The sequence below is a fragment of the Tachysurus fulvidraco genome, chromosome 10 (assembly GCF_022655615.1).
Source record: "Tachysurus fulvidraco isolate hzauxx_2018 chromosome 10, HZAU_PFXX_2.0, whole genome shotgun sequence".
In the NCBI taxonomy this organism is placed as follows: Eukaryota; Metazoa; Chordata; class Actinopteri; order Siluriformes; family Bagridae; genus Tachysurus; species Tachysurus fulvidraco.
The window spans coordinates 25,834,858-25,849,326 of NC_062527.1; the positions used below are offsets into that span (position 1 = coordinate 25,834,858).

At 39.3% G+C, this 14,469-nt stretch overlaps 3 protein-coding genes across 4 annotated transcripts in view; 1 reads left to right on the forward strand and 2 right to left on the reverse strand.

Moving 5' to 3' along the window:
• Positions 1-6,477: 6,477 nt before the first annotated feature.
• On the forward strand, positions 6,478-10,430 carry LOC113647452 (MYC binding protein). Its single transcript, XM_027154179.2, has 5 exons — positions 6,478-6,633; positions 8,085-8,157; positions 8,244-8,292; positions 9,219-9,348; positions 10,195-10,430. Exons 1-5 carry the CDS (start codon positions 6,619-6,621, stop codon positions 10,237-10,239), a joined length of 312 nt encoding a protein of 103 aa, XP_027009980.2. The 5' UTR covers positions 6,478-6,618; the 3' UTR covers positions 10,240-10,430.
• A 131-nt stretch (positions 10,431-10,561) lies between these two features.
• On the reverse strand, positions 10,562-14,430 carry LOC113647451 (gap junction alpha-9 protein-like). 2 transcript variants are annotated; one of them, XM_027154177.2, is made up of 4 exons: positions 14,246-14,430; positions 12,966-13,113; positions 12,783-12,878; positions 10,562-12,627 (listed from the first exon to the last, which is right to left on the reverse strand). In XM_027154177.2, the coding sequence occupies exons 2-4, from the start codon at positions 13,110-13,112 to the stop codon at positions 11,533-11,535; spliced, it is 1,338 nt and encodes a 445-aa protein (XP_027009978.2). In that variant the 5' UTR covers position 13,113; positions 14,246-14,430; the 3' UTR covers positions 10,562-11,532. The 2 variants fall into 2 exon arrangements, with proteins under 2 accessions (XP_027009978.2, XP_027009979.2); XM_027154178.2 differs by lacking the exon at positions 14,246-14,430 and having other exon boundaries at positions 12,966-14,233.
• A 1-nt stretch (position 14,431) lies between these two features.
• Positions 14,432-14,469, reverse strand: part of fabp10b (fatty acid binding protein 10b, liver basic) — a 3,485-nt gene continuing 3,447 nt past the window's right edge. Inside the window, exon 4 of the mRNA XM_027154094.2 lies at positions 14,432-14,469. This exon is cut by the window's right edge and continues 659 nt beyond it. The gene's annotated coding sequence lies outside the window, so the exon portion shown is untranslated.

The following is a 14,469-nucleotide window of genomic DNA, read 5'->3' on the forward strand; positions in this document are numbered from 1 at the left end:
GTTTTTGTGTATTTGCACTGTGAATAGCTTGTGACTTCATGTTAGCCGGCCTTGCCTTAGTCTAGTCTTGGTTTGAGTTGTTCTATATTTTTGGTTCCTCACCAGATTTGTTTTCTCTATTAGTTGCTTAACTGTTAAAATACTCTGAATTTGTATTAATACTTTGTGAAAATGAAAAACACAATTTCTGAAGTGTTTTTATTTAAAATGTCCAACCTTAATGTAAAGTTTCTGGGCTGTACAGTTGAGCTCCATTATGTATTTTTCTTGTATTATTCTTCCCATCTATACAGTATATCAGTATAAACCTACACACAGTGAAAACCCTGCAGAGGAACCCATGTAATAAATGCTTTTATAAAAAATTAATAAAATAAAATAAACATTTATGTGAAGAAATAAACATGAATGTGAAGCCTGAAGCTTAAGCTCATGGAGTCGATAAGATATGATGAAGTTGTTGAGAGTAGCAGAGGAACTTATCTTTAGTGTCTTGTTAGAAGGAAAAGCCTGGCCTGTTGTTTTTGTTTTCATTTTTTATTTGATTTATTTAGTTTGACTGGAACAGATTTCAGTTAGTTCCTAGTTGAAGGTCTTTAAGAAGACAGTTATCTTTGAAGGTTCTGAGACTCGGGCTCCAGAGCTGGTCAGGAGTTATCATCTGTGAAAGTTTAGAATGTGAAGAGAATAAAAAGTAATAATTATGCATGTACAATTACAAACACAAATACATGCCTTGTGGTATATTTAACACTGCAGTCATCATAAGGGTCCTTCTGTGGTTCATGATTACTGTCACCTCCAGCTCTCCAGCTTTACTAGGAGTAAAGTCAAACATGATTCAATTTAAATTTAATTGTACAAATGATAAAGTTTCTGTAATTATGTTGAGGTTCAACTCTCACGCATCAAAGTGAAGCCACTCAGTGTAACTCAAATGCTGTTAGTTTATAGCGAAAACAAAAGAATTAGACTCGTTATTCCAGTACATTTAGAAAGGACTGTGTAGTAAACAGTATTCTCTTCTTGTGAACAACATTCTGTCATACGTTAGGCTAGTATACAACATGTCATGCGTTAGGCTAGTATACAACATGTCATGTGTTAGGCTAGTATACAACATGTCATGCGTTAGGCTAGTATACAACATGTCATGTGTTAGGCTAGTATACGACATGTCATGTGTTAGGCTAGTATACAACATGTCATGTGTTAGGCTAGTATACAACATGTCATACGTTAGGCTAGTATACAACATGTCATGCGTTAGTCTAGTATACAACATGTCATGAGTCAGGCTAGTATACAACATGTCATATGTTAGGCTAGTATACAACATGTCATACGTTAGGCTAGTATACAACATGTCGTGTTAGGTGAGTATATAACATGTCATGTGTTAGGCTAGTATACAACATGTCATACGTTAGGCTAGTATACAACATGTCATGTGTTAGGCTAGTATACAACATGTCATACGTTAGGCAAGTATACAACATGTCATGTGTTAGGCTAGTATACAACATGTCATACGTTAGGCTAGTATACAACATGTCATACGTTAGCTAGTATACAACATGTCATATGTTAGCTAGTATACAACATGTCATGTGTTAGGCTAGTATACAACATGTCATACCTTAGGCTAGTATACAACATGTCATACGTATTCTAGTATACAACATGTCATTCCTTAGGCCAGTATACAACATGTCATACGTTAGGCTAGTATACAACATGTCATACGTTAGGCTAGTATACAACGTGTCATGTGTTAGGCTAGTATACAACATGTCATGTGTTAGGCTAGTATACAACATGTCATACCTTAGGATAGTATACAACATGTCATACCTTAGGCTAGTATACAACATGTCATATTTTAGGCTAGTATACAACATGTCATACGTTAGGCTAGTATACAACATGTCATGTGTTAAGCTAGTATACAACATGTCATACGTTAGCTAGTATACAACATGTCATATGTTAGCTAGTATACAACATGTCATGTGTTAGGCTAGTATACAACATGTCATACCTTAGGCTAGTATACAACATGTCATGTGTTAGGCTAGTATACAACATGTCATACCTTAGGCTAGTATACTACATGTCATACGTATTCTAGTATACAACATGTCATGTGTTAGGCTAGTATACAACATGTCATACCTTAGGCTAGTATACAACATGTCATACGTTAGGCTAGTATACAACATGTCATGTGTTAGGCTAGTATACAACATGTCATACCTTAGGCTAGTATACAACATGTCATGTGTTAGGCTAGTATACAACATGTCATACGTTAGGCTAGTATACAACATGTCATGTGTTAGGCTAGTATACAACATGTCATACGTTAGTCTAGTATACAACATGTCATGTGTTAGGCTAGTATACAACATGTCATACGTTAGCTAGTATACAACATGTCATATGTTAGCTAGTATACAACATGTCATGTGTTAGGCTAGTATACAACATGTCATACCTTAGGCTAGTATACAACATGTCATACATATTCTAGTATACAACATGTCATACCTTAGGCCAGTATACAACATGTCATACGTTAGGCTAGTATACAACATGTCATACGTTAGGCTAGTATACAACATGTCATACGTTAGGCTAGTATACAACATGTCATGTGTTAGGCTAGTATACAACATGTCATGTGTTAGGCTAGTATACAACATGTCATACCTTAGGCTAGTATACAACATGTCATACGTTAGGCTAGTATACAACATGTCATGTGTTAGGCTAGTATACAACATGTCATGTGTTAGGCTAGTATACAACATGTCATGTGTTAGGCTAGTATACAACATGTCATGTGTTAGGCTAGTATACAACATGTCATACGTTAGTCTAGTATACAACATGTCATGTGTTAGGCTAGTATACAACATGTCATACATTAGTATACAACATGTCATGTGTTAGGCTAGTATACAACATGTCATGTGTTAGGGTAGTATACAACATGTCATGTGTTAGTCTAGTATACAACATGTCATGTGTTAGGCTAGTATACAACATGTCATACGTTAGTCTAGTATACAACATGTCATACCTTAGGCTAGTATACAACATGTCATACGTATTCTAGTATACAACATGTCATACCTTAGGCCAGTATACAACATGTCATACGTTAGGCTAGTATACAACATGTCATGTGTTAGGCTAGTATACAACATGTCATACCTTAGGCTAGTATACAACATGTCATATGTTAGGCTAGTATACAACATGTCATACGTTAGGCTAGTATACAACATGTCATGTGTTAAGCTAGTATACAACATGTCATACGTTAGCTAGTATACAACATGTCATATGTTAGCTAGTATACAACATGTCATGTGTTAGGCTAGTATACAACATGTCATACCTTAGGCTAGTATACAACATGTCATGTGTTAGGCTAGTATACAACATGTCATACCTTAGGCTAGTATACAACATGTCATACGTTAGGCTAGTATACAACATGTCATGTGTTAGGCTAGTATACAACATGTCATACCTTAGGCTAGTATACAACATGTCATGTGTTAGGCTAGTATACAACATGTCATACGTTAGGCTAGTATACAACATGTCATGTGTTAGGCTAGTATACAACATGTCATACGTTAGTCTAGTATACAACATGTCATGTGTTAGGCTAGTATACAACATGTCATACGTTAGCTAGTATACAACATGTCATATGTTAGCTAGTATACAACATGTCATGTGTTAGGCTAGTATACAACATGTCATACCTTAGGCTAGTATACAACATGTCATACGTATTCTAGTATACAACATGTCATACCTTAGGCCAGTATACAACATGTCATACGTTAGGCTAGTATACAACATGTCATACGTTAGGCTAGTATACAACATGTCATGTGTTAGGCTAGTATACAACATGTCATGTGTTAGGCTAGTATACAACATGTCATGTGTTAGGCTAGTATACAACATGTCATGTGTTAGGCTAGTATACAACATGTCATACGTTAGGCTAGTATACAACATGTCATGTGTTAGGCTAGTATACAACATGTCATGTGTTAGGCTAGTATACAACATGTCATACCTTAGGCTAGTATACAACATGTCATACGTTAGGCTAGTATACAACATGTCATGTGTTAGGCTAGTATACAACATGTCATGTGTTAGGCTAGTATACAACATGTCATGTGTTAGGCTAGTATACAACATGTCATGTGTTAGGCTAGTATACAACATGTCATGTGTTAGGCTAGTATACAACATGTCATGTGTTAGGCTAGTATACAACATGTCATACGTTAGTCTAGTATACAACATGTCATGTGTTAGGCTAGTATACAACATGTCATACATTAGTATACAACATGTCATGTGTTAGGCTAGTATACAACATGTCATGTGTTAGGGTAGTATACAACATGTCATGTGTTAGGCTAGTATACAACATGTCATGTGTTAGGCTAGTATACAACATGTCATACCTTAGGCTAGTATACAACATGTCATACCTTAGGCTAGTATACAACATGTCATGTGTTAGGCTAGTATACAACATGTCATGTGTTAGGCTAGTATACAACATGTCATACGTTAGGCTAGTATACAACATGTCATGTGTTAGGTGAGTATATAACATGTCATGTGTTAGGCTAGTATACAACATGTCATACGTTAGTGAATGTGTAGACACCCTCCTGGTTTTGGTGAAATGTCTCTTTATGTCTGGTCCTGTAAAAGTTCTCTTTGTTTGAGTTTCATGTGTTTTGTTATTTAGCTCACCTGTATGCCAGGTTAGACATGGGGGAAGGTGAGAGGGACTTGTACATAATAGTGACACAGAGAGATAGAGATGGGAAGTATATAACAGATAATGGTGATTAAAGATAGAGAAGTAAAGGTGCTGACAGGTGAGGAGAGTGTGCAGAGAAGATAGAAGGAGTATTGTAAGGAGCTGATGAATGAGGAAAATGAGAGAGAGAGAGAAGGCGGGGGGGGGTGAATATTGTAGAGCAAGAAATAGGAAGGACTGGAAAGGATGAGGTGAGGAAGGATCTGAGGAGAATCAGGAGTGGAACGGCTGTTGGTCCAGATGACGTACATGTGGAGGTGTGGGAGTGTCCAGGAGGAGATCAGTGGAGTTTTTATCTAGATTGTTCAACAGGATTTTAGATAGTGAGGAGATGCCTGAGGAATGGAGAAGTGTTCTAGTGCTGATCCTTAAGGACAAGGGTGATGTGCAGAGGTGTAGCAAATAGAGAGGTATAAAGTTCATGAGCCCCACAATGAAGTTATGGGAAAGAGTAGTGGAAGCTGGGATCAGAAAGTAAGTGGACATTTGTGAGCAGCAGTATGGCTTCATGGCCACAAAGAGCACGACTGATGCAGTTTCTGCTCTGAGAATGTTAATGGAGAAGTACAGAGATGGTCAGAAGGAGCTGCAGGGTGCCGAGAGAGGAGCTACGGTACTGTATGAGGATGTCAGGAGTGTCAGAGTAGTTCAGGATATGTATGAGGTATCTATCCAGTGTGACTGGGAGCGTGGAAAAGAGGCGAATACAGACGGGTTGGAGTGGGAGGAGAAATGTGTCAGGAAGACCTGAGGCAGAGATGGAGGTAGCAGAGATGAGGATGTTGAGGTTCTCTTTAGGCGTGATGAGGATGGACAGGATTAGGAAGGAGCACATCAGAGGGACAGCTCAGGTTGGCTGTTTTAGGGACGAGGACAGAGAGACTAGATTGAGATGGTTTGGACATGTACAGAGGAGGGAGATGTTATATTGGTAGAAGGATGTTGGAGATAGAGCTGCAGGTCAGAGGTCAAGAGGAAGGACAAAGAGGAGATATATGGGTGTGTTAAATGAGGACATGAAGGTAACTGGTGTGGGAGTCGAGGATGATGAGGAGAGAGTTAGGTGGAAACAGATGACACACTGTGGGAGCCCTAATGGGAAAAGACCAAAGATGAAGAAGAAGACATTGAGAGTATGTTTTATTACATTAAATATTTAATTATTTGTTTGTTTGTTTGTTTGTTTGTTTGTTTGTTTGTTTGTTTGTAATTGAGCCCAACACAAACATGACCTTGTAGTGCACCAAGGAAAAGCACAGTAGCTGATTCTGCATATACATTTTTGCATTAAAAATACCTGTATATTAAAATATACCTATATAACTAATAATAAATATACAAACAATTTACCGAATCCGAGGATTTTGTCGTAATTTATAAAATAATATTGAAAGTGTTTATACATATTCTGATATTTGGTAATTAACTAAATAAATAAGTCCCAACATGTTTTAACATAAACACATTCACTGTTAAGTTGCCTCTGTGTCTATACGGATAACATTTATGTCATATTTTAACAGTTCCTTCTTTTATCATATTTGTTATTAAATAATTGTAGGAAGAGACTAACAGAGGTGTCATGGCTGAGCTCTAATCTGATTGGTGGAGTAGTAGCCATGGCAACCTTCCTGTTGTCTTCCGTGAGCGTGCGCTAATCTCGCGTGTAGTGCGCATGCGTGTCGAATAAACTTCAACCCCAGGTGAAGAGGAGCTAATTGTGTACTGAAGAAAACTTCGCTACAATGGCGCATTACAGAGTAAGTATGGTTTATTACGAGTCCTAACGTGCGCTTATAACCGCTGTCATGCTGCAGTAGTTTAGTGTAGTTTGACTGCACACAAGAGTATTTACTGTTCCGTGTACATTAGCATTGCTACTCATGCTAAACACCTTTAGCATGTGAGGCTTCTGACTGCAGCTGATTCTGGGCTTCATGATTAAAGTTGTTCATCTGATTAAATGTTATTTTAATTACACTTTTTATATCGTTTTATAACTCTTTGATATTTTATATTCAGAAAGACACGAATATGCAACTTTTTATTTTTCATTTTTATTATTAATATTTATTACAGTTGATGGTTGATATAAAATATTCTCAAATAATATTCTTAACAATACTGCTTTTGGAATTAAGCAATTTTATAAAACAAGTCAGTGTTTCTTATTAAAGTGTATAAACTGTTTAACACACCTGAGTTCATTAATAACGCCGCGTGTGTGTGTGAGAGAGAGAGAGAGAGTGTGTGTGTGTGTGTGTGTGTGTGTGTGTGTGTGTGTGTGTGTGTGTGTGTGTGTGTGTGTGTGTGTGAGTGAGAGAGAGAGAGAGTGTGTGTGTGTGTGTGAGTGAGAGAGAGAGAGAGAGAGAGTGTGTGTGTGTGTGTGAGTGAGAGAGAGAGAGAGTGTGTGTGAGAGTGTGTGTGTGTGTGAGAGAGAGAGAGAGAGAGAGAGAGAGAGTGTGTGTGTGAGAGAGAGAGAGAGAGAGAGAGAGAGAGAGAGAGAGAGAGAGTGTGTGTGTGTGTGTGTGTGTGTGTGTGTGTGAGGGCCTTCTTTCTTTCTTTCTTTCTTTCTTTCTTTCTTTCTTTCTTATTTATAAGTTTTAACCCCCCCTCCCCCGTATTTAAGGCCTGAACACTAAGAGAAAATGACAGACATGTTCCACTATAGATCTTCATTAAAAATGTATTTTGTTATTTTTAGCATTTTGAAAATTAATATAATTTGTTGATGCACAGAAATGTTGGTGCAGTGACTGAAAGGTGCCTCTAGATGTCCTCACAGCCCCTTCCAGTGGTTTTGTCGTAATACACCTGCACTGTAAATGAAGGACTCGTGTGTCTGGAGCCGAGCGTGAAGTTTTCTTCACTCCTGTAATTGTGTGTCAGACAGATCTGTGCTCGTTCTGAAACTACTGACACACACATTATAGAGAGAGTGCAGTTATGAGCGTCACTGTGTCAGACAGATCTGTGCTCGTTCTGAAACTACTGACACACACATTATAGAGAGAGTGCAGTTATGAGCGTCACTGTGTCAGACAGATCTGTGCTCGTTCTGAAACCACTGACACACACATTTTAGAGAGAGTACAGTTATGATGTTCATCTGTGAAGGCCAAACTATGAAGACAGCAGTGTAGAAATCTGTTCCAACACTGAGTATAGGCAGTTCTGCTGGACCTGACTGTGTTGTGTGTACATCCTCCAGGCCTCAGAGTCGAAGCGGGAGCAGTTCAGGAGATACCTGGAGAAGGCCGGTGTACTGGACAGTCTGACTAATGGTGTGGAGATAATGTTCATGTTCAACATCACATCATCTGAACCTCACCCATCCTCCATTAACATTCTCCTCACTTTTACTTCACAGTGCTGGTGGCCTTATACGAGGAGACGGAGAAACCCAGCAATGCCCTGGAGTATCCTTCACCTCACACACACACACACACACACACACACACGCACTACTCACATGCAGGTAGACAGGACCGGAGAGACAGGGAAAAGAAAGTTTCAGAAACGCTGCTTTCCTTCCTGTTCACATGCCTATGGTGATAAAGGTCTAACCTCAGAATCAGAATCAGGTTTATTGGCCAAGTTTGTTGATGTTCACACACACACACACACACACACACACACGCACACACACACACACACACACACACACACACAAGGAATTTGGTTCTAGTTGTTTGTGACTTTCAAAAGTACAGACATAAATAACACTATACTAACCCAGTCCAGTGACTTCTGTCCCAATAATAGAGAGGGTTTCATCAGGAAGGGCATCCGGCATAAATCATTGCCAAGGTTAACCATGCGGATCGTCAGACAGAATATATAATATAATATAAAAATAAATAGTAATATAATATAAAAATAAATAAATATATAATATAAAAATAAATTCTAATATAATATAAAAATAAATAATAATATAATGTAAAAATAAATATATAATATAATATAAAAATAAATAAATATATAATATAATATAAAAATATTCACAGCATCATAGTAATAAAAAGCCAAAAATTTCTCTCAGACTAAATTGGAAGTGCTTTTGCTTCGCATGTGAGAGAATGGAATGAAGATGTAGCAGTAGTCTGTAGAGAAACCCCACTGATGCTGACAGAGGTCTCATTGCGCTGGAAAGAGTTTTATTAATGAAGAACATGATGAGACGTAATCTTCACTGCAATACTGATTTTATTGTTCAGGAAAATGTCTCAGAGCTGAGTCATGACTAACTGAGCTGCTGTTTGCTAGTGATGTTCTCTATCATGATGATGTGACCCAGAATGTACTGCAGACCCAATTGTTGCTCCTTAATGTGTTTTGTTAGTTTTATAAAGCAGCATCTGACTGCAGGAGACTCAGACTCCAGCCAGGCCGAGGTTCTCCGAGCGGAACTGGAGGAACTGCAGCAGAAGTATGACCTGCTCCAGGAGGAGAACCGTGAGCTCAGGAACCAGGTGAGGAACATCAACATCTCCTCTATATGTATATATGAGGAGCTCTTTTCCAAAACACTATAAATCCACTTTAATAGTTTTTATGAAAAAGACTTTTTTACGTAGACCCACACATTTTGTTTCTATTCCATTGATCCTGTTATCCTGGTCTGTTGGCTCAGTGTGAACGTGATAAACACTGACTGGTCAATGGCACAATTCTGTTCAATATAAATTCAAAGTTTCTTTTTATTTATTTCCAAAACGCTTAAAATCCATCCTTTATTGTAAAAATGTTTTTTTTTAAATAAAAAAGACATAAAGAAAACATGCAACATATGGCTTCTAAATAAAATAAATAGTAACATAAGATAAATAGTAAAAAATAAATATAAAAAAAATAATAAATGGCTCATCCAGGCCATTAAAATTGTTATTACAGTTAAAAACACTCATTTTGAAGACTGCGTACAAACAAACATCTCTCGCCTCAGACCACCGCCATGTTGGATTGCGTCGAGCGCTCTCCGAATTCTGATTGGTCGAGAGGACATACAGTATAGCGTTTAGGCAAAAAACAGGTTTGGCGCTTATCGTGGTTTGAAAAGGAACATTTTAAACATGGAAATATAGCGTTTTGGCATGACACATTGATGGACAAAAAAAGTGTGTGTGTGTGTGTGTGTGTGTGCGTTTACCTGCCTGTGTGTGTGTGTGTGTGTGTGTGTGTGTGTGTGTGCGCGTGTACCTGCCTGTGTGTGTGTGTGTGTGTGTGTGTGTGTGTGTGCGTGTACCTGCCTGTGTGTGTGTGTTGTATGGTCCAGGTCCTGTTCCCTGATATGGATTTCTTTCTTTCTTTCTCTGTAGCTGCTGCAGTATGAACCAGCTGCTGAAGATGCAGAAGCACAATAATTTTCACACTTATTTCTACGTAAATATTTCTTCTTATTATTAGAGCAATAATTATAACAGTGATGATCTCATCACTGTTAGTGAGTTGTGTTCACCACTACACTGTTTTGTTTGTGTATTATGTAAAAAAGTATAATTTAATTTGTTTAGTGTTTTACTTGCTGTTTAACCAAAATACACTCGTTTCTGCACACGTGTGTGTGTGTGTTTTCTCTATATTAAATATGGTATGAATGTGAGTCATTGTTCTGTACCAGGTCATAACAGGTCCATCTGTAGCAGGTCATTGGAGCAGTGACTGGTCATTTTGGTGGCTTTGAGCTGTTGCCACAGTTGATTTTGTGGTTTATAAAAAAGAATTATAATCACACTCTGATGTCATTAAATAACCAGCCAACATGGCAGTTATAAAGTGTTCATTACATAACCAATTTAAGATCAGAACAGTTATTCAGTTTGTCACATGAACAATGTAAATGTGCCGCCTCATTAAAGAGCGTCAGAGTCTGAATAAATCACACATATTTCAGTACATAAAACACTAACTGACCAAACATGACATTTATTCACTCACAATTATTTGATTACAGAAAACATTCGTGGTGACGTTGTTTCGAGCAGCTTATGTAACGTCACAACATTTATTTCCATCCAGAGTTACATTCATTTCTATGATCTGCATGAAGTCTTCTCCAGAACATCCCATATACTCTCAGTGGGGTTAAGGTTGGACTCTGGTGTCCGATCCATGTGTGACGATGGTGTCTGATGCTTTCTGATCCTCTCACAGTTTGATGAATCCTGCTATTGTCATCTTGGATGGAAAAACCTGGTCATTCAGTATTCAGGTCATCAGCTGACCTCATATTTTGGGCACATAACAATGCTCCTAAACCTGAGTAACTGAAACGACCCCAGATCATCAAACTGCCCCACAGCCTTGTACGCTAGGCACTAGGTATGATGGGAGATCCACCTCTCTACTTACCCTGAGACATCCATTACTCTGAATCCAGGTGGTGTTTTTAAGCAAATATACAGAGAATTATAAAATATGAACCTTCCTGTAGGGGTCAGTATTTAGCAAGTTGATGTGCTTGTTTGTGTGAACAGTAATAAATCCGACATGTCTGTTCTGCCTCTGCAATGTTCAGTGTAAAGTGTCTGGGGTCACATCATGTCCTAACTGACACAAGTGTGGAAATAAGGGGAAGAGAAAATATTACAAACTGTAATACACGTAATGCTTTATTTGTCAGTATTATATTAAATGTGGACGGTTTGAGGTGGTTTTCAGATCTGAAGATCTGTAGCTCTCCTGCTGCTTACAGTGCTGACCAATGAGGTACGCCGGTTCGGTGAGAGGGCGGGGCTTCGGCGTGAATCGGCGCTTACGTCACACACTGACTGTGATTTAGACTGACATTTGTGTTTTGCTGTAAGATCATACTGATGCATGTTTCCCTCCATTACCCTGCTGCTGATGTGCTGCATTTTACAGGCACCGCTTGGGGAGGTAGTGGGACAGGGAGTTGGGTCTGGGGGAGGAAGTGCTGGGTATGTGGAGTTCTCAGTCCCTAGCTGTTTGTATTCGTGAGGAGAGTTGGTGCAACTGCTTGAGTGCTCGGTTAAACTCAGAACACTGTCTTTGCCCTCATTTTGCCCATCCAGTCCTCTTTTTGCCCCACTCTGAAGGAACATTGATGAAGAAGCAATAAGAGGGGGTAAAGATGGGCCATTAGCTTGTTTTTTTTCCAACAGGAGCATGTATCCTCCAGTTGGAGCAGATGGGACGGTGGCTTTGCGTCCCTGGCTCACACAAACCGGCTGTATCACGGAGTTCTTTTTCAGTTTGCCTCCACAGTAATCATCCAAATCGTCCTTAACATGAGTGAAATAATCCACAATTCCTCTTTTTACGTTCTTGTATCCCAAATGCACAATTTCTAGCAGGCTGAGAAACAGCGAAACAGCCGCGATGACCTGCATAAATACCATGAACATGCTTTTTTCTGTTGGCCGAGACACAAAGCAGTCAACTGAGTTTGGACATGGGTCCTGATCGCATCTGTACAGTGGTTCCAGATGGTTCCCGTAGAGTATGTGCTGACCCAGCATGAACCCGACCTCCAGTGACAGTCGGGTTATAATGTGAGCAACGTAAGTGCGCAATAACGAGCCTCTCAGTGGTGCTTTGTTTAATTTTCCTTGCTCAAGCTGCCTCAGTTCCCTCTCCACACGCCGACGGGCCTCCATCAGGTTGGACTCCAGAGCCTCGAGCTCACGTCGCAGTGCTCCTTTCCTGCAGTGCCGCTGCTTCTCTAGTGCACGCAGTCGGTATATTGCATGTCCCATGTACACGAGCGACGGTGAGGAGACAAATATCACCTGAAGAAAAATATTCATAAATAATTCAGTTTGCCCTCGTCTCATTTGTCTTCTCACAGCAACATAGAACATTTGATTACATCTCCAAATAAAATCCCTGAACAAATCATGGTTATATAAAATAATGTAGTAGTCAGTGCTGTAAACCATCTGACCTGCAGCACCCAGAAGCGGATGAGGGACACGGGGAAGGCGCAGTCGTAGCAGACGTTTCTGCAGCCAGGCTGCTGAGTGTTGCAGATGAAGTCGACCTGCTCTCATAAAACAAACACAATTTTTTATTTTTGTTCATCTTTTTTTTTTACAATGCTATTATTTTGATCAGTTTTGAAGTGGACCTGCTCGTCGTTCCACACATCCTCAGCTGCAACTCCGAGCACAAGCATACGGAAGATGAAGAGAACAGTGAGCCAGATCTTTCCCACCATAGTGGAGTGGATATGAACCTCCTCTAGGATCCCTCCCAGAAAGTTCCAGTCCCCCATCCTGCAGAAACAGTGAGAGAGAATTCCCTTCATCACTGGGATGTGACGTGAATATACACTTTAAAATAACACAAGCTGAGGCCCAGACCCTGACTCGGAATGTTAGACGAAGGCAGAAAGACTTCAGAGTCAGGAAATGAAGAGACTTTTCACACTTGACCTGATTCACATGTCATATGGCTGCATCATGGACTAGTTTATTCAGAGGCATGAGGTTTGTATGTTCCTTCTACAACTAAGTAATTAGTACTGTTCTGTATTTATTGTAATTCTCTGTAATGCTCTGTACAGAAGATCCTGTACATATTCATCTTTCTCGTGTCGTGGAGTCTGTTGTTTATCTGCGTTCCTGTTAACTGCTCAAAAACTCAACACAGAATTTGTCCTGACAGTTCTTATCTTCTCACTGAGAGAAAACGATGACACACTGAGTGTGTGCATTCATTAGCCTAGCATCGACAGATCGATATTACACACGACAGGACGTCACAATGTCACGTACGTGTCACTAAATAAAAAGGGAATCGTTAACTTCACCTTTTAATGCTAACCATGTTTAATCAGTTACAGTAATTTATCTCAGCTTATTTTAGCATTTAGTGAAACTGAACTGTGGCACAGAAGCCTTTATTATCACCACATCTACATAACAGCACAGTGGACTTCTGTTCTTCACCTACCCCAACTGAGGGGGTTGGTGTCAGAGCACAGGGGCAGTTATGACACAGACCCCCTGGAGCAGTGAGGGTTTAGGGCCTTGTGGCAGCTCGGCAGTGTCGGGGCTTGAACCACGATCCTCCCATCAACAACCCAGAGCCTTATGTTGTTTTTATTAATTACAGTATATAATTTTACCCCAGCTTACATTTTATTTACAGCTTGTTTACATTAACGTATTAATGTCTAACATGCTGGACATAGTTTATAGCTTGTTTAAATATTGTGTGTATATTAGCTAACAGCTATCGGTAATTAGCATCTTAAACGTTCCTGTGCAGAAGGAGATGAAGACCAACTTTAGTACTTTCATCTAAAAAAAGTTCTATTTCTAATCAGTTGAATTTAGTGAGTAATTTTACAGAACGTTAGAAAAGACACAGATTATACACAGGAATGTAAAAAAGGCCACAAACCTGTTTAATTAAAGAGTAGTTTCACAGAGCAGGACATCAGGGTGAAGGGTCTTCATGTGTTTAGGAGTAAAATGTGTGCTGATCTCTCTCTCTCTCTCTCTCTCTCTCTCACACTCTCTCTCTCTGTCTGTCTGTCTGTCTCTCTCTCTCTCTCTATCGCTCTCTCTCTCTCTCTCTCTGTCTGTCTGTCTCTCTCTCTCTCTCTCTCTCTCTCTCTGTCTGTC